At 42.1% G+C, this 24,518-nt stretch overlaps 2 protein-coding genes across 3 annotated transcripts in view; both read left to right on the top strand.

Annotated features, from left to right (window-relative positions):
- fundc1 (FUN14 domain containing 1) overlaps window positions 1-24,518 on the top strand; it is a 497,656-nt gene that overhangs the window by 238,268 nt on the left and 234,870 nt on the right. The gene's annotated exons all lie outside the window — the stretch shown is intronic.
- Window positions 1-24,518, top strand: part of tnfsf11 (TNF superfamily member 11) — a 53,637-nt gene that overhangs the window by 17,325 nt on the left and 11,794 nt on the right. Inside the window, exons 2-3 of one of the 2 annotated variants that reach the window (XM_015965680.3) lie at window positions 7,805-7,840; window positions 23,144-23,258. In XM_015965680.3, the coding sequence (XP_015821166.1) occupies window positions 7,805-7,840; window positions 23,144-23,258 (151 nt within the window). Of the gene's footprint in view, window positions 1-7,804; window positions 7,841-10,677; window positions 10,893-23,143; window positions 23,259-24,518 lie in introns of those variants that run through there. The other variant, XM_054747233.2, reaches the window with a different exon arrangement.

Raw genomic sequence — 24,518 nt, forward strand, 5'->3', positions numbered from 1 at the left:
AATATACAGTGATCATTTATTTTGACAAAAATGTGTTGTGAGGCGTTTTACAGCGTTAGATAGTAAAACAGCCTTTTAATAGTTAAAAAAAGGACTTTCTGAATTTCTCCTGTATTTAAAAATTGAAAGTACAACTATGCCGTGTTATATTCACCTGGACACAGCTCGTCTGTATATTTTTCTCCGCGGAGTTGTCCTTTTTTAAATGAGGAACACAGTTATGGGTTTGTGCCGTTTTTCTCTTAACGAGAACATTCTTATAAACAGACGTGCTAAATTTGGCAAGCGCATGATACACAACACGGAGGAGATTCACGATTGCATCTAGTCAATCAGAAGTAGAACACCGTAAACTGACGCGGCAAAAAAAAAAAAACATGTTTAACATCCACTATAACGAACTCAGCTAACACTAAGTCCCAAATGTGATCTGCGTTAGCTTGTTTATTTTCTGTTACTTACCGGACATTCCTCTGCTGCATCAGCCCCCACGTTTTCGTCTCAAATGTTCACTTAGGGACGTCGTGCTTCCGTCGTGCCATGGTTTTTGCATATTTTGTAGGTCACCGGTCTTTTCAAGGCATCTAGTGAAGTGCTCCCATACTCGTGAGGTTTTTGTCCGGGGTTTCTCTTGTTTTGTCGCTTCTATTTTTCTTCCGTATTTGTTGTTGATCCGCCATCTCTCACAGCAAGATGCGCGTCAGTAACGTGATATGTCATGAAAACCGAGGGCACTTATTGGCTAATTTCTTCTTCTACGGCCCCACTGGTAGATCAGTGGCTCATTACTGCCACACACTGGCGGCAAATTTAACAGATTGTAACCGATGTCAGATTGTGGTAAAAAATAGACTTTATGCGGTAAAATATGATTATTAAACAACTAATCGATGACTAAAAAAGTTGTTAACTATTTTAATAATCGATTATAATCGATTAAATCGATTAGTTGTTTCAGCTCTACTTGAGCTAATAAATGGTAAGTCTGAAAGCTCTATCGTATTGCAAAGTGTCTGTTCTATATCTAACCAAGACTCATCTAGTGGGTTATCTTGCAACCATCTTGGTATATATTGCAGCCTGTTGGCTAAGAAATAATAATAAAAGTTGGGTAGATCCAGTCCTCCTCTGTCTTTGGTCTTCTGAAGCGTTTTTAAGCTAATTCGTGGAGGTTTATCCTGCCAAAGGAGGATGTTTTTCTACTGAACATCAGTCTCCTTTAACTCAAACCAGGTGTGTGTAACCGATGTTACTGTGTCTTCTTTACGACGTCTCCATCACCTGCTGCAGAAACAGCTGCTGCCTTCACAGAAACAGATCCATGCTGCAAACCCAACATGAATATGCGTGTTTCCAGTAGGGCCCGACCGATATGCTTTTTTTTGGGACCGATACGATGTAAAACTTTTAACAAAGGCCGATATAATGCCCGATAGATCTCCCTCACAAAAAAGAAATAAAAACAAAAATGTTCTTAACCTTAAACCCTTCATTCTCTGCCTTTCTGATGCAAACTTATTTATTACACACCAAAGGACTGTCTCAATAACTCATTAGGGTTTCCAAGTAATGCAAATAAGATTTTATTTAGCAGATCTCAAACAACAGAGCACACAAACTTAGTCAAATGTAACAGTCAAATTTTTGGTTTTCTGAGTCTGTGGAAGTTAACTTGGTGAACTTATTCACCCTGGACAGGAAATAATAGCACAAACATAAATCACCAGATGGATCTTTAGTGAAGTAGTCCCACACCTTACTACGACCCTCTTTTTCGGTCTGTAACAAAATAATCAGCATAAAAGTACAGTTATATATCTGTTGATACTAAGACAAAGTAAAATACATTAAATGTGGCATTTTTATACATAAAGTTTAAAAATGATCATGTAAATAAATGATAATCAGACATTGTGGCTCAAAACCAATGGCTCTGTTTTTGTTTGGTTCCCCAGCTGTTAAGGTTTTCTCATTTACTATTCAAGTCTTTTTTAATTTTTTTCCTTCCACTGAATTTTCTACTCATTTTGTTGTCAGGTTTTTTTCTAGTTATTCTTCTTTCCCTTTTAGGATTCTTTCTTCTTTAAAATTATTTTCATGCTGGTTTCAGCGTCCTAGCTACCTGATTTTTGGCATTAAAATACTTTTGAGTTTTACACTTTAGTGTTTTGGATCCTTTCCAAAGCCGACAGTATTAGGAAAATAAAAACTAAGATACATTAAATGACTAGTATGTGGCAATATGTAAGCCTTATATAAAATATAAGGTTGAAAAAATACAAAAGATTTATTCTGTTGTAGAGAGGAATGTTTATTTTCTCATTGTATTACTGCCCCTCCTCATCTCCCAGGGACTCCCTGCTATCACAGCGCTTCATTGCCTTGTTGCCAACCCCCCCCACTCCCACCCCCCACCTTCCCTGGCAGCGACAACGGTCGTGTGAGTTTGAAAAGACTGCAGAAGAAGAGCGGGTGAAATTGTCTGAGAATATTCCAGAATGTCTACCAGAAAAGGGCCAATGTTACTTACTTACTGCCCTGCATGACTAAAGGGGAAGCAGCGTGAGTTCTGCATAGAGCGTAATGTTGCGGCAGTTTTTTTTTTCAGGTTAACTTTTCAATGCGAAGCCACGAGGCACACAATAAACTTAGGAAGCATGTTGAGGGGAAACATACTTTTGTAATTGCTTATTTAACTGTTCTACTTACCACTGACACAACAAATATGCTTAAAACTGAAGACTTGCCTCCTACTTCCTCATCACCGTCGTCTCTGCTTCACTGAAATGCTTCTGCTGCATGTGTGCTGTGATGGTGTTGTTCGATCCGATTGTGTCCATGTAAACGTGACTAGTGACTCCAATGTTAAGAATACATGTTTACAACCATTAATAGATCTAGTTTACATTAATAACAACTCAGAGGGGCGTGAATGTTTTTGTAACTTTTCTGTTTAAGTCGACGGAAATGCTTAAAACTCAAAATAATTCAAAAAACTCAGCGCTTTGGGCTTCCTGACAGGGTTGCGGAAGGCGCTTTATAAATAAAGCTTTGATTGATTGATTGATTGATTGAGAATAATTAATGAGCATCCACATGACTTCAGAGCTAGCTCCAGGCAAAGGCCTCAGTCTTGGCTTCACGTTAATAGATGTTCGGCCATTTTGACTTTCTGAACCTTAGTTTTGTCTGTGTGTTCGTGTTCGGATGTTAATCTGCTTCTTTTTATCAGTAAGTAAAATTATATTTCTGTACTTTATTTTGCTGGTTGAATGGGGGTAAATGCAGTGTCATTTAACTGCTTGGTCATAGGGCTGCTCGATTATGGCAAAAATAATAATCACGATTATGGTGACTGAAATTGAGATCACGATTATTTAGGACGATTTTTCAATTTATGTTGATTTTATTTGTTTTTATTCAGTCATAAAACAGCTCAGGGCACAATCAGGACAAAAATAAGAAACAAGATGATCACTAAAATAACTCCTGATTCCCAGGATAAAAAGACCAATATACTTACAGCTCATAGTCTATGACCCAAGGGCTACAGACCTTGGTTTAACTCATTTAAGTCTAACCAGTACAGACCCAAATACCAATATCTGGCAAATACTGACAGCAAGAATTATACAGTGGCATTTATAACAAATACATGCAAATAAATTGATGTTCACAAAATGTTGCGTAATACGTATTTAGTCGTGTCAAGGTGCTGCTGGAGCGTGCACTAGCACCGTGTCCTCAGAGAGATTAGTTATTATTTATCAGCGTGAGGAACTTATTTCTACCTTTTTATAAACTATGTATTTACAAGTCCATCAATTAATGTAATAATTGTCCCAACCACAGCTGCACCCCCACCCCCCAACCCGGTCTCACAGCAATCGGGGCAAGCTGCTCGTGTGTTTAGCACGCCGCACATTTAGCCGTTTTAGTGGCTCAGGAGCCCGCAGGTGCGGTGTGTGTGTCACTCACTCTGGTTAATCCAACAGGGAGCCGGCTCCGAGAGCTGTCTTTAGCGACCGACACATCACTACATCATTCCCTTTCCTAATGTCCTGAAGAACGGTCCGGAGAGCAGGCGGAGTGTTTAGCTAACCTGCAGGAAATGTCGACGACAGTTATCCAGAAAGTAGCTAAGGGTTACCAGAGATGTTTCTGAGATGTTCGCTAGGTACTTTTAAGTTAAAAAGTCAAGAAGGGGGTCTGAAAAGAAGCTAGAAACAGCGTCAAAGTCACAAAGTTGGCAACACTGTGGGAGGAGCGCTTCATTTGCAACTCGGCGCAGCGCAGGCGGGAGGAGCAAATAATCGGCTTGTTTTGTTTTTTATAATCGTTCAAAACTCAGATCGTAATCGTGATTAAAATTCGATTAATTGAGCAGCCCTACTTGGTCAAACATGTTATTGGGGCTTCTAGCTGGATAAGAAACTTGAGCGGATGCCTGTCTTCTGTCTCCTGACTGAGAGGAGTTACTAGAGCAGGCAGCTGGCTGTTTCTGTTTCCCGGGGCAGCCGATGCACAGATTGGCGCCCATGCGAGGCTGTAGCTATGTTGGAGACGTCATCTGGAATTGTAGGATGTCCAAGGAAGGTGCCGTCTTTCTCGGCGCAGAAGGGCTCTACTACGATTGGCTATTTCATTAAGCAGCAAACAGTCTTCAAATGTTAAGTGCAGACTGTTCTCCTGCCATCACCACCAACAGAAAGCTGTTTTGGGGAGTTTTGTAAAGAAAATGTGAACTTAGCTCTATAATAGAGCCGTTAAAAAAAACGGGACCGTCCTTGGACATACTACAATTCCAAATCACGAAACTGGAAGCCCTGGCCTTTCTGATCTGCTCATTCTCCACAGTTGGAGATCAGCGGGACATTAGCTACATGCTAACCCAAAGCTAACAGAGTTTTTCCAGGTGTTTGTAGCAACAAAAACATGGTAGAGCGACGGCGTTCTATGAGTCGTTTTACCACGTTAGCATGTAACAAATGACCCGCTGATCTCCACCCGTGGAGGATGACCTAATCTGGAAGGCCAGAGCTCCCGGTCACAGCGGTCTGGCTCAGCTTGTTTTTAACAGTGCCACTCCATATTAGATCTACACAGGCGACCAACATGACTATAGCCTGAAGCCAGTGGGCTATGTGGGTGGGCTACCCCAGTCTCTGGAGTCCCTTCTTAGCTTCTTGGGTTAGCTAAGTTAGCTAGTAGCTAGATTAGTTTCATTTGTTCCAACCCTGTTCTAAATGTAACAGCCCCACCCTCAGCTCCACCTCTTTTCCCATTTTTGGAATGTCTGGGTGTGACACAGTCAAAAAATCAGTAATGGGAACCTCCCATTTTTGTCTTAACTTTCCCTCCAGGGGAGCAATGGGCGGGCTATGTCCATATTTTTATATTTCGATGGGGTTCCCTCATCTCTTCACCCTTCTGATACGCTGTATGTTTCTTTTGTCCTCTTTTACAGATTTGTCCCCAACAACATTTACAGGTCCCGCCATGTTTATGTTATGTCCAAGGCATGTTTCACGCACCACCACCTCCCTCCTTTCACAGCGATCGGAGGTATGTTTGTGCGGCACTGCGCCATCAGACTGGACATGCGTGTTCATTTTTGCCGTTTGTATCATCGTTGTATTTTACAGAGGACCTTAAATGCATCATGACCACCTCTGTGTGTTTTTACTTTGAATTGAACAGGTAGCGCCTCTGCCCTCCACGTGATCGATCCGCAAACTGCGTGCGTGCCGAATCGTAGTGAGATCCGTACGGATCAATGGTGATCAATTGCACCCCTAATATTTTAGGGTTGGAAAGTAGATCAACCAGTAAATCGAGAGCTTCGCCTTCTGACTCGGCTCTCTCTTCACCCCGACAGACCGGTACAACGCCCGCGTCACTGCAGATGCAGCACCAATCCGCCTATCGATCTCACGCACCATCTTTTCCTCACTCGTGAACAAAACCCCGAGATACTTAAACTCCTCGACTTGAGGCAGGACCTCATCCCTGACCTGGAGAAGACATTCTACCCTTTGCTAATTTGATTTTCTATTTCGTAAAAGATACATTTTATTGTCTTGAAGTGAATGTATAATTATTTCAACAGAAATTCAAAGAAGGTAAAATGGTAATATCAGGAGAGGGACAATTTTAAATGGCTGGGGAGAGTCGTCTTTACCGACTGTACACTCCACCTCCCTCTACTCCCCTACTTGTGCAGATCTAGGCTAACATCAGATTTTAACCATTGGCCCTATCAAATGAAAATGTTTTAAGCCTAGTCTTAAAAGTAGACAAGGTGTCTGCCTCACGGACTAAAGCTGGGAGCTGGTTCCACAAGATAGGAGCCTGATAGCAAAAAGATCTGCCTCCCATCCTATTTTTAGATATTCTGGGAACCACCAGTAAACCTGCAGTCTGAGAGCGAAGTGCTCGGTTAGGAACGTATGGAACAATCAGGTCACTGATGTATGATGGAGCTTGATTATTAAGAGCTTTATATGTGAGAAGAAGGATCTTAAAGTCTATTCTGAACTTAACAGGTAGCCAATGTAGGGAAGCTAAGACAGGAGAGATATGATCTCTCTTTTTAATTCTCATCAGAACTCTAGTTGCAGGATTTTGGACAAGCTGAAGACTTTTAACTACATTCTGTGGACTTCCTGATAGTAATGGATTACAGTAATCCAGTTTTGATGTAATAAATTTTGCATCGACGATGTTGTCCCGTTAAAGGAGAGTTTCACTTTGCAGGTTTTGCACTTAACGTGCTTCTCTTTTGTCTTTGTAACATGCTCCCAAACTTTAGAGCTATGTTGCTGGCTCGCTATGATGTCTGTTTTCCACGGTGATTCTGGTTCAAGGTTGATTTGGATGGTCACTACTGCTCATGAGCTTCAAGTTGAAAGGCAGAAACAGCCAGCAAAGGTGCCACAACAGCAATCTACCTTACTGATCAGGTTCGTCAGGGTTAAATGGATAAATATAACCGAGTATCGTCAGCATAACAGTGAAAGTTTCAAACAACTGCGTTACTAACGAGAGTTAGTTCGTTCAGTAACATGTAATCCAACAGATTACGGTCTACATCATTATAACGCAGTTTGCCTTACTGATAAGAAAATGCAGCGTGCAATAGGGATGCACGTGTTCCAATATTTCTGTAACTGATCATTGACGCCCCTTAATGGGTAACAGCCGGTTAAACTGAAACCAATAACTAATAGACTGCTTCCACACAGTGCTCTTTGCTAACTGCTTTATTTTTGAGCACATTTGTTTGGTCATGTGATGAGCTAATTTCTTCTTCCGCAGTTTCCCAGTAAACATATTTGATAGCGACACTCTTGGGTCCTCTAGTGGCAGTTAACTGGGCAAAACAATTTTACCCGGGTGCAACATAACGGCAATTAACCGGTCAATTATGTACGTCCCCAGCGTGCTACTACAACTCAGCAGCAAGGTGTGCTGAAGTTGTGATCATTCGACCAGGAGCTAAAGGGCCTGATGTTTGAAGCGCTTGAGGGATGGTGAGCTACGAGGAAGACATGATCAGTAACATACAGCTGCAGATCTGGGACCACCCTGTTCTTGTTGTTGGTTCCTTTGTTTTGGGTATTGCTGGAGGCTATTTTCTGATCACTACACATGCACGCACGCACGCACGCACGCACGCACACACACACACACACACACACACACACACACACACACACACACACACACACACGTATCATGGGGAGAAATCCTTTGTTATGGTTCTTCTTTGCTCTGACCTCCCACTCTGTGTTTGTGTTTCCAGGTAGATTTGTCTACGAGCCCTCATCGCTCCATGGAGGTGAGTCACAACATCACACAATCTTCTTCATCACACTCATCCCTAAGGCTGATCTGCTGTTGGAGCAGGTATCTCTTGTTGTGAGAGGAAATGTGGCACATTTACTTGCTGCATTGTGCTTCGAAAAGAGTCAAATGAGCATTTGTAGGAGTTTCTCACGGGTGTGTTTCCTGTGGGTGAAGCCAGCACAAAGCCTCAGCTGGTCCCACAGGGTGGATGGAGGTCAGACCACAGCAACACAAACACCTTCAGAGAGAGGAGGTCTGATGGCTGTTCTCACAGATGTTTCCAGCTGCAAACATCAGCAGCCACATGTTTCCCCAGCCTTTCTCTAAACATCCAACGAGGCTCGATTCTTTTACAAAGTAAAAGTCTCATCCTGGAACCGCAGAAACCATCAAAGAACTTCAACAGGCCGGTCTAAAGCTAGGCTCTTGTACCTGTAGGTTTTATTCTGCCTGCCTCGCATCAGCTGGATGGATTTTAATAGTCGACATTTTAGTGTGTGTGTGTGTGTGTGTGTGTGTGTGTGTGTGTGTGTGTGTGTGTGTGTGTGTGTGTCAGGCACTGAATACTGAACATCATTTGGTACAGTTGAATACATTTGTTCTTAATGTTTTTGCGTACTGAAAAAATTACAAAAAATGAGGCAACTGTTTAATTCAACACCTTTATTTTAATAAGTGTTTAAATATTTTCCAAAAGCTTTGCAGACGTCACCGCAGCACTCACAACCGTGCTTAGAGAATAACCCCACAGTTGAGAATGAGATGCTCTGGTTGACCAGAAGACAGAACGCTATAACAGTGCAACAGTATAAATAACCGGTCAAACAAGAACGTTGCGCCGCCTCTGAAATGACAACTCGGGTCAAACATGTGCACCCAAGGTATAAGCTTGTTTCGCTGGGACTGGGTCTTCGGCATGGGCGTCGCACCAGTGGGGGATTTAACACCCACACTTTTCTTATTGAGATCTTTCAACTGACACCCTCACTTTTCCAGTTGTTTTGCTCACCTCCACACCAGTCTGGTTTCTTTACATCACACTTACTCAGTTTGCTTCATCTCCTTCTTCACCTACCTCCCTTTTCTGACAGCCAATGTCGGGTTTCAAGGAGAGCAGGAGAGGGAGGGACGGAAGAGCTCGACTGCATTCATAGTTTTACATCTTGACATTAGCTGTACAAAGTCTGAGTTTGATAAAGTGAAGAACAACAGTTTGCAGAGGTTTATAACTGGCGCGGCGCCAGGTTTTAATTTTTGGGTGCATGGGCTATGGTGATTTTGGACGGACCTTAATAAGCAGTGACTTAAGTGAAGCAGGCAGGTCGCGCTAGAAAATATAGTTTTAAAAGACGTCATAAATGTTTTCCCCCGTCATTTTTATTTATAAAATATGAAGTAAAAACTCACAATTTCATTTTCATTCATTTGTCATTAATATGTAGTCTACACCCGTGCGTTAAGTGGACCTTCTTCCAGTAAAACAAAGCATCCAGCCCACCTCTCCAAATGCGTAAAATGTGCATCAGCCGCTAGTTAGGCGCGCCGCGCGCACCATCAGCTGATCAGCCCAGACAAGAGCAGAGCAACTAGAGAAAGAATAGAGGATAATTGTGTCTGGATGTGGATGGAGATTACATTTTACAGCAGCCTGATCATCATTTAAATACGTAAACCATCACCTGTCTTCTAGTCCACGCTATCAGCATTATTTTAATTGGTGTGTGTGTGTGTGTGTGTGTGTGTGTGTGTGTGTGTGTGTGTGTGTGTGTGTGCGTGTGTGTGTTTTCCACTTCAAACAGTGGTCTAACCAACCAGACCAGCGTGTCCAGTAACATATTAATGTTACAATTAAACAGTTTCACTTCATGTAGGCTAGGAACATTTCACCTGCCGTGGCCCGACCGCTTCTGCTCCACATAAACTTTGTGTGTGATCAAATGTCTCTACAGTGCTTTCTGAGCTGAAGAGGCTATTCTGCCTCAGACTGGATGTGTCATGCGTTTCCATATTAGAGACGGGAACAAGCGCTATTCAGCCAAAGTTTCATAATCAGCGAACATTTTTCCAAGTGACACATCCCTCAGAGAGACCGGGTTTCCAGACCGTTTCAGTGGGAGGAAATCTTACCGCATCGCCGTGGTTCTGCGCTGCGCTGCGAACCCCTCTACAGATCTTCAGCCCACTGTCCACAGGCCAGAGCGCTGAAGCTCAGAGCGCATTATTATTTTGAAGCTAGGGCGCACGCACACACACACACACACACACACACACACACACACACACACACACACACACACACACACACACACACACACACACACACACACACACACACACACAAGCAAAATATACTTGTTTTCAATTGCATTTATTGGGTCCACTTACTTTTTCTTAGGCCCACCCACAAATGAGTTTCTGGCTACGCTAATGGTGACATATGACAGACTTCTCTGAACTCCGCAGCCATTACACTTTTCACCTCGCGCACCCCCTAACGGCAGCTCGCGCACCCCCCAGGGGTGCACGCACCACACTTAGGGAATCCCTGTAGGGGATTGTACACACTTCATTTTGATTCAGAAAACAGTCAGGTTTATAAAAGTAAGAATTTATTTTACCAACAATTAAAACTTGACAAGTTAACTAAGCATTTACTGTGATGGATGGAACTAGATGTGATGTTTGAACCTATGTGTGAATGCGATGTTAGTCAGAACTTCCGGATTTAGGAGAGCTGAGTTCTGGATGTAAAAGAATTTGGGTTGCGCTAAGCTATGAAGTTGATTATTATCGAAAGCACATCAGATGCTATCTGTGTGTCTACTTCAGCTGTTCTGGAGACCCTCTTGGTGGATCCAAAGGTCAGAGAGGTCGGATAACCTCTGGCACCGAAGGTCCAGGAGATTGACCACAGCACCGACTTCTCCAGTCCAGAGATGTCTCAGGTCATGACAGATGGATGGAACCACGTGTCTGGAACTTTGAAGGAGTCTAAACAATATCAGCTTGTTCTGCAGGAACGTTTTGCTGTATCAGCTTCACAGGTGCAAAAAGGTTTTGACGACGTGTCCAAAGCTTTGATGGTTAAAGAAGGTTTTGCTTCAGATGGCTGGTCTGAAGCTTTCTCTAGAACTGAGGAACCACCAGAGTAATCTGGTTTTAATGTTCTCATGTTATGAATTGTGTAGCCAACCAGAGGTTGACAAGTTTGAGAAATATTACCAAGAATCTCACAAACACGCCTTCCTTGATACTGGATGCTCTGATCTGGGGTAAAGGACTATCTATCATGAGTTTAACTTAACCTTACTTTGTTCTTGTGTGAGTGCAAATGGTGAAGACCTTGTCATATTAACATGCTGAAACATATTTCAATCACTGTAATCATAACATAACATTAATTAAAAACTTCAATCATTGAGCACAGATTAATGAAACATTTAATTATATTATAATTATTATAAGTAGCAATAAACAAACATTTATTTAATGATTATCTAGCTTATAAGTTGTAGAAGTTCATATCTGATTTAAGAAATCTGGGCTGCGAGTGTTCCTTATGTGGAGGCATGAAGAGTCCTGAAAGATTGGACCTTGAGGAGAGAACATTATTGTTGACATTTCCTTATCTGTGTTCAGAGCTGCAGGCTCTGAGCTCCAGCTGGTGGAATGAAGGCAGGCTGATTTAAAGGGGACACATGCAGTCTTGTGTCTCCTTTTTGACCAGATGTTGAATGGTCAAACTGTACCTAAAAACTGACCTTTGCTGGACGTTACAGCGATATGAGTTGATGTTGTAGTCGACCACATCAGACCATAGAGCACAGCAATGCACCTCCCAGCGTTGATATCGGTGGCCAAAAGAGTTTCTAAAAGTGTTTCTGGGGGGCAATTTGGAAAGTGGGGAAACTGCTTCTTTACATAGTCCCTTATTTGAAAAAAGCAAAAAAGGTGGTTATTAGGTAAATTGTATTTTTTAATAATTTGAGGAAAGGAGCAAAAGGTGTTTACAAATCACCAATGGATCTGATACCATTAGCTTGCCATAACTTAAATGCCAGGTCAGTCCTTAAAGGCTCAAATAGGCAATTTCCGTAGACAGAGCCTAAAACTGCAGGACCCTGGAGGCCGAAAAACGTTCTAATCCGTTTCCAAATTTTCAAAGACATATTAACTAACAAGAATTAGACAGATGTGAAAGTGGTAATGGAAGCTGCGGAACATAAAGAAAAGGGAACTGATTCCTGCTCCAGCTGTACCCATGCTGGTAGAGAGACAGACTCATCTTGTAACCAAAAAAGAAGGTTTTGTACATTTGCAGCACAAAAATATAATCTGAATACAGGGAGGGCAAAACCTCCCTTCTCTTTAGGTGATAGGAGAACTGATTTGTGAATCCTGGCCGGTTTACCTCCCCATAGAAAAGATGAAATTAGCTTATCTAACTTACCGAAAAATGCTTTGGTTAGCAAAACAGGGGCATGCTGAAATAGGTAAAGACATTTTGGAAGCAGTACCATCTTAACTAAATTGATACGGCCTACAAGTGAGAGGGACAAGTTCGACCACCGAACAAAATCCTGCTCCGTTTTCTCGATTATCGGCACAAAGTTAGCCTGAAACATATCGGATATGACCTTGGTAACATGAATTCCTAAATACAGAAAGCCACCAGTCGACCATTTAAACAGCACCATTGTATGCGGAAGTGAGGAGGCTGGTGTATTGATTGGCAGGAGCTCGCTCTTTTGGTAGTTTAATTCATAGACTGCAATAAAACAATCTAGGATATCGAAAATAACCGGAAAAGAGTTTGCAGGGTCAGAAACATATAGGAGGAGGTCATCCGCATATAGTTACAGTTTATGAGTTGTGTTCTTATGTACAATACCTTTGAGAGCAACCGGAGAGCAAGTGGCTCCATGACCAGGGTAAAGAGTAACAGGGATAGAGGACAGCCTTGCCTGGTGCCACGACAGAGATGGATAGAAGGAGACAACATATTATTAGTCTGAACAGAAGCTCTCAGAGATGAGTACAACAATTTGGTCCAAAGAATAAAGGCTTCACTGAGACCAAACCTCGCCATCACATTGAATAAAAAAAACCTTTCAGTCCTGTCAAAGCCCTTCTCTGCGTCAAGGGACACTACAACCTCTGGCACCTTAGAATTGGATGAGTAAATGATATTAAGCAGGCACCTAGTGTTATGTGAGGATTGACGTCCCTTCATAAAGCCCGTCTGGTCCAGCGCTATGATAGGTGACAGAACACGCTGCAGACGCAGAGCAAGGATCTAGAGAGGATTTTTAGATCAATGACTACGTTTACATGCAGCCAATATACGGGTTATGATCGGGTTAAGGTCGGTATTCGGGTTTCTGAGTTGATCAGAATAACCCGTTTACAAGCATAAATAGAAAGAGTTACCCCTAACTTACATAACCCGATTTAAATGCGGACGTTGGGGTAGCGTCAGGACGTATGGACTACGTCCAGACGCAATATGCATCATTTCTCGTTCTTCTTGTTCTGGTATCCGTGAAAACAACAACATGTTTCCCAGTTCGGAAGATATAGAGACCGCATTTGTTTGCACTTTAGTTTCCTCGTCACTCCAAAAGTGTGGTGCTGTGCCGCGACTCGCCATGTTGCTCCCAACTTGTTTACTTCCGGTGTTCTGGCGCATACAAGACGTCTCGCTACTCAAAAGAACAAGATTCCTTGCGAACAGAGCATGCGCAGAACACACGCTTTGATGGGGATATCCCGATATGCGTTTACACGACCAAACATTCGGGTTTTAAAAGGGTTACTGGCTGCATGTAAACGCACTGAATATTATTTTCACTTCAGGCACTCGAGGAGTACAGACGCTTCCCTCTTTCGCTCCCTTATCTTTTTTTCCCAAGACTCTTTGTCCTGTCTGCCCACAGAGCGGTTCTCTGCATTTCTTCTGAAAAACTTTATTTTTACTGACCATGGATTTGATAAACTGGTCATTCAATGCGATTGATAAGATTTTTTCAATGAGAACGGAGCAGGGGGCTCCCACATGTCCACAGGGGACGCACCTGGTGGGATATATGTTGGATTTCTGGAAGGCGTGGAAGATCATATGCCTCTGCCAGCTGTCCGTTGAGGACATCGAAGACGTGTGGATATTCGGCCTGATGATCACTGGAATTCTCAAGATTGGAGTGGGAGGATATCTGGTTTTCTGGAAATTTGGGAAGACGGGAGCGATTGGAGGGCGACCCGCACCCACGGAAAGCACCGTCCGTGTGGAGACTTTTCAGACTGGGACGTTACTCGAGGTGAATTGTAAGCTGGACAATGTTCTAGCTGCGATACCGGTATTAGCGCGCAACATGGATGTCATCTCAGAGAGGGTCACCGGACGGTATCAACAGGTTTAAAAAACCCAAAATGGCTTCACTGAAGGACTGGAAATGATCAGTTTAATGACTGAAGGCAGAGAGGAAAATTATCTCAGCCTGACCCAAACAATTTCTTGTTATCTGAATCTTACGCCCTGGTAGCCTTGAGCTGCAAGCAACCAAAACCCCCACAAAGGAATGCAGACAGATGCTGAGAAAACCCGACCCCCCGACTTCAGATTGGTGGACTTCAGCCTGGCGAGGTCATCAACCTGCAGGAGTCAATGTGCTCTTTGCTTCTCCCAAGATCTCCCTCCCACCTGTGACTGTACAGTAGATGAGCACCGTAGATGGCTGCTCTCGCTGGGGTAAACAGGATCCCAGCCCCCCCTGCCTTCCTATTGGAGTCTCATGTTATGTTGTGTTGTCTGAAGTCATAACCACTGAACAACAAAAATACAAAAGATGGATCAAGGAAGCAATCGAGATAAGGAGACGTGGATGTGGGACCATGAACAGGGACGACGGAGTTTACATGCTGGACCACGCATGGGACTGCATCGTCGGAGAGGGGAGAGCGGGCAGTAGAGGGCGACAACGTCCTCTGCTGCCCGCAGATAAACAGAGAAGGAAGTGACGCGCCACCATCAGCGTCAGCCTGAAGAAGCTGGCAGTCATCTGCAAAATTGTAGCGTCAATAACAGGTAACAAAACCGTTTCTGTGTTTTATAAAAGAACGACAACATGGAATTAGAAATAACGCACAGCAAGAACACACCTAAGATGCATCTAGAGATAATATACTAGTTTCTATGTTTCTACTGTAAGAGAAATCTATCAAATTAAGTAATCTATGCGAGTTTGTGGATGACTGCCTACCCTTAATGAAACCAGTTTGGTCAGGGTGTATTATGAAGGGGGTTACCTTCTCTACTCTTTTTGCCAGGGCTTTACAAATTATTTTGAGATCAACAATAAGAGAAATTGGGCGATAGCTGGTAGGAAATGCAGGGTCTTTGCCTGGTTTTAACAAGAGACTAATATTGGCTGAATTCATGTTTGGCTGTAATCTGCCGCTCTCTTCGATTTCCCTCACCATTCTGAAAAATGTCGGAGCCAGAATGATCCAGAATTCTTTGTAGAACTCTGCTGGAAACCCGTCTGGACCTGGAGCTTTCCTATTAGTCATGGATTTAAGGGCTTCCTGGAGCTCAGCTGATGTTAGTGGAGAGTCCAGGACTGTAGATTGGCTGTCTGATAATTTAGGAAGTGTTATCCTGTCAAGGAACTCATTGATCTCATTATCTGATGGGTTTATCTGTGGTGAGTACAAAGTTTGGTAAAAGTCTCTGAAGGGGTTGTTTATTCTTTCAGGGTCATTAACTATATTCCCGGTTGAGTCTTTAACAGCAGATATGGTAGTTTTCTCTTTATTAATTTTTAACTGGCTCGCTAAAAATTTACCTGATTTATTACTATGTTCAAAGTTTTCTATTCATAGTCTATGTGCTAAATTTGTGTCTTTTTGTCAATAATTCGAAGAAGTTCTAATTTAGCTTTACGTAATTTGCTCAGTAACTCTTCTTCTGTGGATGCCTCTAAAGACTTAATGATTTCTTCTAACTCCTGAATACGTTTGTTTTCTGGTTTTTTCTTATGTGATGAGAAAGAGATTATTTTACCTCTTATCACTGCCTTTCCTGCCTCCCAGAGAATAGATGCTGATGTTCCAGGCAGGTCATTATGTTCTAAATATAAAGCCCACTCCTTTTAAAAAAATCAATAAAACCTTCGTCTTTAAGCAGTGATGTATTAAACCTCCAGTTTTTGTTTGCTGGGATTGTCTTCTTATTTACCAGAGTTAATGAAACCGGAGCATGGTCGCTGACAGCTATGGGGTGTATCTCAGTAGGGCTGCAGCTATCGAATATTTTTGTAATCGAGTACTCTATCGAATATTTTTTCGATTAATCGAGTACTCTAATAAATTACCCCTTTGTGTTTGTAAACCATTATATCAAATAGCATGTTATAATTATGAAAGACCTCTTAAAATGAGCAAGCAGTTGCCAGTTATTCTTCAAGTTTTATTCAAAATTAGTTTGCAAAACTTCAGCACTTCAACTTTACTTCACAGTAAACAAATGCCTGTGCAAAAAATAAGTACACAACCTGAGCCGATTTTCCCCTCGTGCGAGAATCTGCTAGCCTGCAAGCCAGAGGATAACTGTTGAAGTAGCGCTGCGGGCGGCTGCGGCCCAAACAGAACCAGAACCGCTCACGGCGCATGCGCAAACAGCTCGCCTGCTGTTTCCCTATTAACACACGTCCGTTTTAATTTCAACACTTTTTTTCTCACACAATAACAAGGATTGTCGAGAAAGCATGTTTGCCGTGGTTTTGTCAAATTATACTGATCACAAAACATTTATTTACTTTCTTTCGTTTTCCTCTCATAAATACCAGTAATCCTGCAGCAATCCCGAGGGACAACAAATATCAATAACAACACAATAAAAAGTCCGACGTTTTGTGTAAAAATGCTATTTTTTAGCACATTTTAAGTCCGACGTGTTGCTACCAGACGTACGGTGTGAGCTGAAACTGAGTGCTACAAACGAAAAAGTCGCAGTGTCCGCAGAATATATAGAAATACAGGCTAAAAAGCATTATCTTGTAGAGGCTCCGAGTCCGCTTGCAGAAGTGACATTTACAGGTGCTGCAGCACAGAGGATGTGGTGTTGTGGTAGGCTAAATCCATTTTACAGTATTTTCACTGGACTACGTTTTCCACCATACGACGTGAAAAATGGTCCCACATCTTGACATTTTCTGTCTTTTTCGCACTCCACCGGGATCCACGTTGTCCGCCATAGCTTAAGATAAAGTTAAGTTACATTCCCTACTCGCGTGTGCGATTCAGTCCAGTGGGCATGTGCGTCACTTATTTCAGTCCGGGTGAAACATGACCACGGGCGACTGCAAAGCCATGAATTAATTAAATATGAATTAAACGAATCCTCGAGGCAGAGAATTTGACTCGAGGATTTTTTGTACTCGAATTATTCGAGGTACTCGAGGAATCGTTTCAGCCCTATATCTCAGTGTCTGAAATGCCAGTCAACAATGAGCTGCTGACTAGAAAATAATCCAAACGTGAATGAGAGTGATGGACGTGTGAGAAAAAAGTATACTCTCTACGGTTAGGATGAAGAGATCGCCATGCATCACAAAGCCCATAATCACTCATGTACTGTTTAACTATATTAGTGGATTGCCAGTTGCGCTGAATCCCAGCTGTACTGAGCCTGGCTGTTGAAGAATTCATCCAAAAATTAAAATCACCTCCAAGTATAAGTGGACAGTCCAAGTGTTCGAGAGTACAGCTCCAATGTACGTTCCATGAAACAAACCTTAGTCCACCCATAGATGTGTGTGTGGGTAGCTAGAATATGACGCCTGCATGTGAATAAGATGAAATAAGTAACTAAATGTATAAAATAGTATGTTAATAAATAACAGAAAAGTAAATAATGATAATAATAATAAAGATCCGACAGTGTTTGTGGTTGTATTATTTGACGCATAAATTATGATATTGTGCTGTGGATTTAATATATATATTTGTATGTGTGTGTGTGCTGAGTCTGACACAGTTTTGGAAAGTTGTGTGGTTGTGCCGTACAGGTGTAAAGGTACAGAAGCAGGTAAAAAGGAAGGGAAAATACAGATACAGGTTAAAAAAGAAGAAAGAACTAAAAAGAAAAGGTGATGGGGTGTGAGGTAGTGATGAACAGGTGATATCATCTAGAGTACGGATTTAGCAGCTGTTTAATCCTGACGTGATCAAACCCAGTGAATCCTGATAAGTATAATAAATGTCTGACCTGATGTTGGGCTATTACAGCCAGTCTGTCACTCATCGCTCCTTGTAGAGTTTATTGTCCACATAAAGCTTATCCACCGAGATGGCAGCTCTCTTCCCATCCTTGATAAACTTTTTGCGCAGTGGAAAGAGAACTCGGTGCCGATCCAGGATTTCCTTAGGGAACTGGTCATTTACGCTGAAGTCTTTTCCTTTGAGCTCTCTTCCGTGACTTTTAACAAGATCCTTCTGCTTAAAATGTTCAAATTTAGCCACGATGGGACGAGATCTTCTGCTGTCCACTCTTTTAGCTCCAAGGCGATGTACCTGGTGAAAGGTGATGCTTTTTACCGTTTCTTTGGGTATCTTCATTTGGGTCTGGAGAAAGTTTTTTATTGTTTGCTCGCAGTTCTCCGCCCCTCCCGCCTGCTCCGGCAGGCCTGCGAACACCAAATTATCCCTCATGCTACAGGCCTGAAGGTCCAAAACCGTCTCTTTCAGAATCTTGTTGTCCAGGGTGATCCGCGTCATTCCCTCTTCCAGGGAAGAAACGGACTCCCGCAGAGACGCGTTCTCAGCAGCGAGCCGCTCCACCTGCTCTTGGCTGAACTCCAAAGATGTTCGGAGGTTCTGAAACTTCTGGTGTAGAACCTCAAGCAGATGAAGACGCCCTTCAAATCCCAGAAGCTGTTTATCTATAGAATCTAATAATTCTAATATGTCCTTACGGGGAGATGAGGCCTGAGGTGAGTCCTGAGGACGTCTCCTCTTGGTCCCAGGTGTTTCAGGCTCAGCTGCTGATTTATTCGGACCCATGACGAAAAACTCAAAAACTCTGTCAATATAGTTTTGTAAACTTTCTAAATTTTCTTCACGTACCTCCAGGTTGAGTGAGTCACACTTACCAGATTATTTCTTTTCATTGCCAGTTGATAAATTAGGCAAAGATGCGTCTTAATTGTTTGTGGGTGTTTGCTAACGAGCTGCCATCAGCTTCAAACGCTGCCGTGTATCCGGTGATCGGCCATCAGTGCATGCTTCCCCGTCTTTTTGCTGTGTGCTTAGGGTCGTTGTCCTGCTGAAAGGTGAACCGTCACCCCAGTCTGAGGTCAAGAGCTCTTTGGAGCAGGTTTTCATCCAGGATGTCTCTGTACATTGCTGCAGTCATCTTTCCCTCTATCCTGACTAGTCTTCCAGTTCCTGCCGCTGAAAAACATCCCCACAGCATGATGCTGCCACCACCATGCTTCACTGTAGGGATGGTATTGACCTGGTAATGAGCGGTGCATGATTTTCTCCAAACGTAACACCTGGCATTCAGTTCAATTCAATTTTATTTATATAGCGCCAAATCACGACAAGAGTCGTCTCAAGGCCCTTCACATAATAAACATTCCAATTCAGGTCAGTTCATTAAGCCAATCAGAAATAATGTTTCCTATATAAGGAACCCAGTAAATTGCATCAAGTCACTGACTAGTGTCAGTGACTTTACAGCAATCCTCATACTAAGCAAACATAAAGCGACAGTGGAGAGGAAAACTCCCTTTTAACAGGAAGAAACCTCCAGAGAATCCTGGCTCAGTATAAGCAGCCATCCACCACGACTCACTGGGGATGTAGAAGACAGAGCAGGCGCACACTCTCTCTCTCTCTCTCGCTCTCGCTCTCACACACACACACACACACACACACACACACACACACACACACACACACACACACACACACAGAGAGAGAATTAAACCAGGGAGCCAACTTCCTGTCCCTTTTTACCTTCTTTTTTAAAGGGGCAACATCATCTAATGCCACACGTAAAGAGGAATTAACATGATGAACTAAGCCATCAATTTGTGAGGGGCTAGAACTGAAAATATTGCCCTCTGCTACGTTCCTCTGAGATGCTGAGGACAGTAAAGATGGAACAGTTGATTTAAAAGATGCAACTGCGTTGTCGGATAGAAATGTAGGTCAGGTATTTAAAAATATTATAACTATAAACATCAGATGAGACAAAGGAACTAAACACCAGTCTAATGCATATTAATTGAGCCTTTCATAATAACAGTCCGTTATTCAGCCTGATAATTTTGTTGTTTTATTTCATATTTTTTAGCAGCAAATGATAAATAAATGATGAATGACCCACACTTGTATAGCGCCTTTCAGAGTAAGGACTCCAAAGCACTTTACACTACAGTGTATCATTCATCCATTCACACACACATTCACAAACCTGTTTTGTTTCACTTGAAACGTTGTCAAATGGAATATTCAATTCATCAACAGAAGCTTAGATTAGAACCTTTAACGAAAAAATATTTAGCCTTTAAAAAAGTGAGGCAGTTGAATGCAAAGAGTATGCATGTGCTGGTGCATGGTCAGGATGGTACCACCTCTGCCTCAACTTGAGCCAGGAAAAACCCTGTTGTGTATATAAGCTGAAACTGTAACTCTGATGAAGACAGCAAAGTCAAAGCATTAAATTTTTTACCTGCACCTATTAAAAAGTTTATTTGACCCTTCCTTTTTATTCTTAAAAAACTTTTTTCTTTCTTTGAGTTGTGCTTGGTCTTTTGCCGGTTGTTGTAGAATCCATTTCCAGAGTTCTTCCTCTTCTTCTGTTTGTTGCCTTATGGCTGGCAAGCAACGTATAGGTGCATTACCGCCACCTACTGAGTTGGAGTGTAGACGACATTTTCTTCTGGTTTTGAAGCTTGTCGAGGGCAAGCTGTGTCAATTTACATCACATCCGTAGAACAGGGCGGGTTCTGGTACTTTTTGGGTTGCAGCCGCTCGCTGCGTCGCTTCAACCCTCACTAGGAATGAGCAAAATATCAAACACTCCAGAAGTCCGTGTGTGCTCACGATTGCTGATCGGTAGTTGGTCACGTGGTGTCAATCGCCCCTCGTAACCCCCTGTACACTACACGATGCTCAGCGCAAAACTCGCCCCGATCTTGTGGATTCTCGCACGAGTTGAAAATCGGCTCAAAAAAGGGAAAAAGTCGCACAGTGTACGCCCGGATTTAGTCATTCCTTACCATATCGGTATCGCTTTGATAAATAAACAAAGCCGATATTAACAACCAGTATTTTTTGCATCTCATCTCCATTTGTTTGCCTGTTTCAGAGGGTGAGGGGGGTGATGTGTATTTGTTTAGTCATGTGAGAGTGAATGAAATCATCTCAGAACCATAAATGTGTGTGTTGTGTGTGCATAATAACGTAAATTCAGCTTTAAAAATTTTCATTCTGTACAAAATCTGCTGATTTTAGAAACATTAATGTCATTATATCGGTATCGGAAAATATCGATTTTTGGCCACAACAGTGATCTTAATATCAGATATCGGTATCGGCCAAATAATGTCTTATCGGTGCATCACTATTCAGATCAAATCCCAATTAAAATATTGTTTTCTTATCCTTTGTCTTAGCCATCATCAAAGCCAAGTCACAGAAATCCTATAAAAAAGGACGTCTCACTTCAGTATGCAGCAGCTCTCGCTGACAGCATATTGAGGATGATTGCTAAAGACATGAGGCTGCTCAGTACACTGGATGATGATGGTTTTTATGGAACAGAAATATAATGAGGAGATCCAAGGGTAAAAAATACCCTCTCTTCTTCACGTCCATGATTGGCGCAACAGCAGATGCCTGGAGAAGTATTTCCACAGAGGCTTATGGGCATACCATGCCAGTTCATAAATGACAAATGGGAGCTTATGAGCTATAGTTTGACAACAATGCCACTTGAAGACACACACTGCAGAGAATGTTTTTGTTGGTACTTTATTTCCAGGTGTAATTTTTCCTTGAAAGGTTGTAATTTCATCAGTTTGTGTTTTGAGAAATTAATCTTTGTTTGATGAAATGAAATGATTTCCTCTCCTTAAACAAAACATATCGTTTAGAATAATCAACTAAACTTCTATTAGTTAGTTGTCACGTGTGTGAAATTTGTTCTCTGCATTTGACCCATCTCCTGGTGAGCTGCAGCTGTGGCCGCGCTCTGGAACTGTTTGGTGGTTTATCCCCCAAATCAACCCCTAAAGCTGAGTGTCAACCCGACCGGGATTTGAACACTGACCTCCCAGTCCCAGGGCAGACACACTACCACTAGGTCACTGAGCTAGTAATTTACAATAGTCGTTGGCGGCAGCCCTAATCTTTAACATTTGTGATACTCAGTTTCTGATATTGTTGGCCTAAATACAGGGCCTAGACTTTCCAGGATCGCGTTTGAAGGCTGATTATGTTGCAGCAAAGAGACGAAGCTTCACATCCTTGTTTTCCTGGAAATTCAAGGATGGGCCAAGTTGGCAATGGCTGTCCGAAGACAGGCTAACCGGGAGAACTTTCTTCTTGTAATGCAAATATCTGGCTTAAAGCACTTGTGTCATTGTCATGCTGTGGCACGGTTGCTAGGTGGCCAGGCCGATGTCGAGGTAGAAGCAAGAATGAATGTGAAGGCTTGACTTCAATTATCTTTTTCTGGTGTTGGTATGATGCTGCAGCAGCGATGGAGCCCATAATTCTGAGATTATAAGCTACAAAAACGTTTTGACCCATTTCAGTGTTTGTGAGGCTGAATCTGGTCTGCAGACACTAGGACACGCTGCACCTCTCATGCCTGAGATCTTTCCAATAACTTCAGACTCTGAGATGAAGCAGAAAACAACACTTCCTCCTGATGTGTTCATCTCAGACGAGAGGGGAAAGAAAGAATGAAATGTTTACTTTAGAAACCATGTTTTCCTTCAGTGTAAACGCTGCGTCTTGTCTGAAGACAGCTCCACTCTGTCCAGGGACTGTTTGTGCCAACTCTGTGAGAGGTTCAATGATTCTGAGAAGTTCCAGTCATTAGGGGGCCTTCAGCCTTCTGCGCGACCACAGATGTAGCAGGGAGATCATCTACACAATCACTCGATCTGAGTGTTAAACGTCTGCAGATGCTTAATGCGGTCCTTGTTACAGGACTCCAGTTCAGACCCACGCACGCTGACATAATGTTATTTGTACCTTATTTCTGTTTTTTCTTCAGGAGGTGCAGCCCGAGCCGGTTCTGAATGCACTAAAGGACCCAGCGAAAAAAGGAAAATGCAAACCCACCCCATCTGCTCATCTGCCCATCAAAGCGAGCCAGGAGTTCCCTAAAAGTGAGTTCTCTAATATCAAGCACAAGTTTGGATTCATTACAGCAACTTGAATAAATCTGCTGCATGAGCATTTGTTTTTCCTCTGGCTGTAACTCAAGCTGCCAGCACCTGTTTTGTGTTGTTAGTGTGGAAATCTGCAGTGTTTCTCCGTACAGGCGTGTCTGGCAGCAGTAATGGGGCTTGTTTGTCCAACTGACAGGAAGGGTTGCAACGACTCTACATTTTAGTGGTACGACTTTAGTCTGAGTCAATAATTTTATATGAATTAATTTCACATCTGTATTAGGGCTGGGCTATATAGAAAAAAGCACATTGATATAAAAAGATCATATTAATCAATATTGGTAATTATTAGGGATGTCCCATTCCAATATCGAAAGTAATTTGATATCGGCCCAAAAACACTGATTATATCGGACTGCATCAAAAATCTCCGATATAAGCACTCCGTTAAGGTTACATTTATGTTTATGTTTATGTATTTAGCAGATGCTTTTGTCCAAAGCGACTTACAAGTGATAAACGGCATGTTGCCTTTGAGGCTAACAACATCAATAACAACATCAACAAAAACAACAACCAATTTCCAGTCAGTCGTAGGTGGCATTTATGCAACCAATGGTTAATAAAATTGTCTTATTTTTTCCTACTTACTGTTATTGGCTCCTGTTCTCCGACTGAGTAACATCACTTGATCGAGCCTTTCATACATTCCACAGTACGAAACAGGTAAAAGCCTGTGTGATTCGTGCTGAAATCGTATCAGATTCATATCGGTACTGGTCAATACTGAAGGCTGCAATATTCGTATCGTATCGGAAGTGAAAAGTTTGACTTGACTTGTACTTTATTTCGAACTAAAATGAAAAAAAAAACATGTTTTATACAGCACAACTCGACACAAAAGCAATCAAATAATAAAGTCCGAAAAGGAGTAGTTGAAGTAAAACTTGTACATTCCTACCCCCTTCTCACTTATTCTTATTCAACTTATCTCAAAAACAAAATTTAAAAATTAAGATACATATCTATTTAAAAATAACAATAAGAGTAACAAATAGATTAAACATACTCCACAATCAACTTCTCGTATAATTCTATTTAACCCAGCTCAGCAACATAATTATCCAGTAGATGTTTTTTGTAGCTCTTCTTACACATTTTTTTCAAATTTTCACTCAGATTGTTCCATAATTCAACCCCACATATTGTTGTACACATACTCCTCTTTGTTGTCCAAACTCTCCGTTTTTTTTAAGA

This window comes from Nothobranchius furzeri, chromosome 14, assembly GCF_043380555.1.
Source record: "Nothobranchius furzeri strain GRZ-AD chromosome 14, NfurGRZ-RIMD1, whole genome shotgun sequence".
Classification (NCBI taxonomy): domain Eukaryota; kingdom Metazoa; phylum Chordata; class Actinopteri; order Cyprinodontiformes; family Nothobranchiidae; genus Nothobranchius; species Nothobranchius furzeri.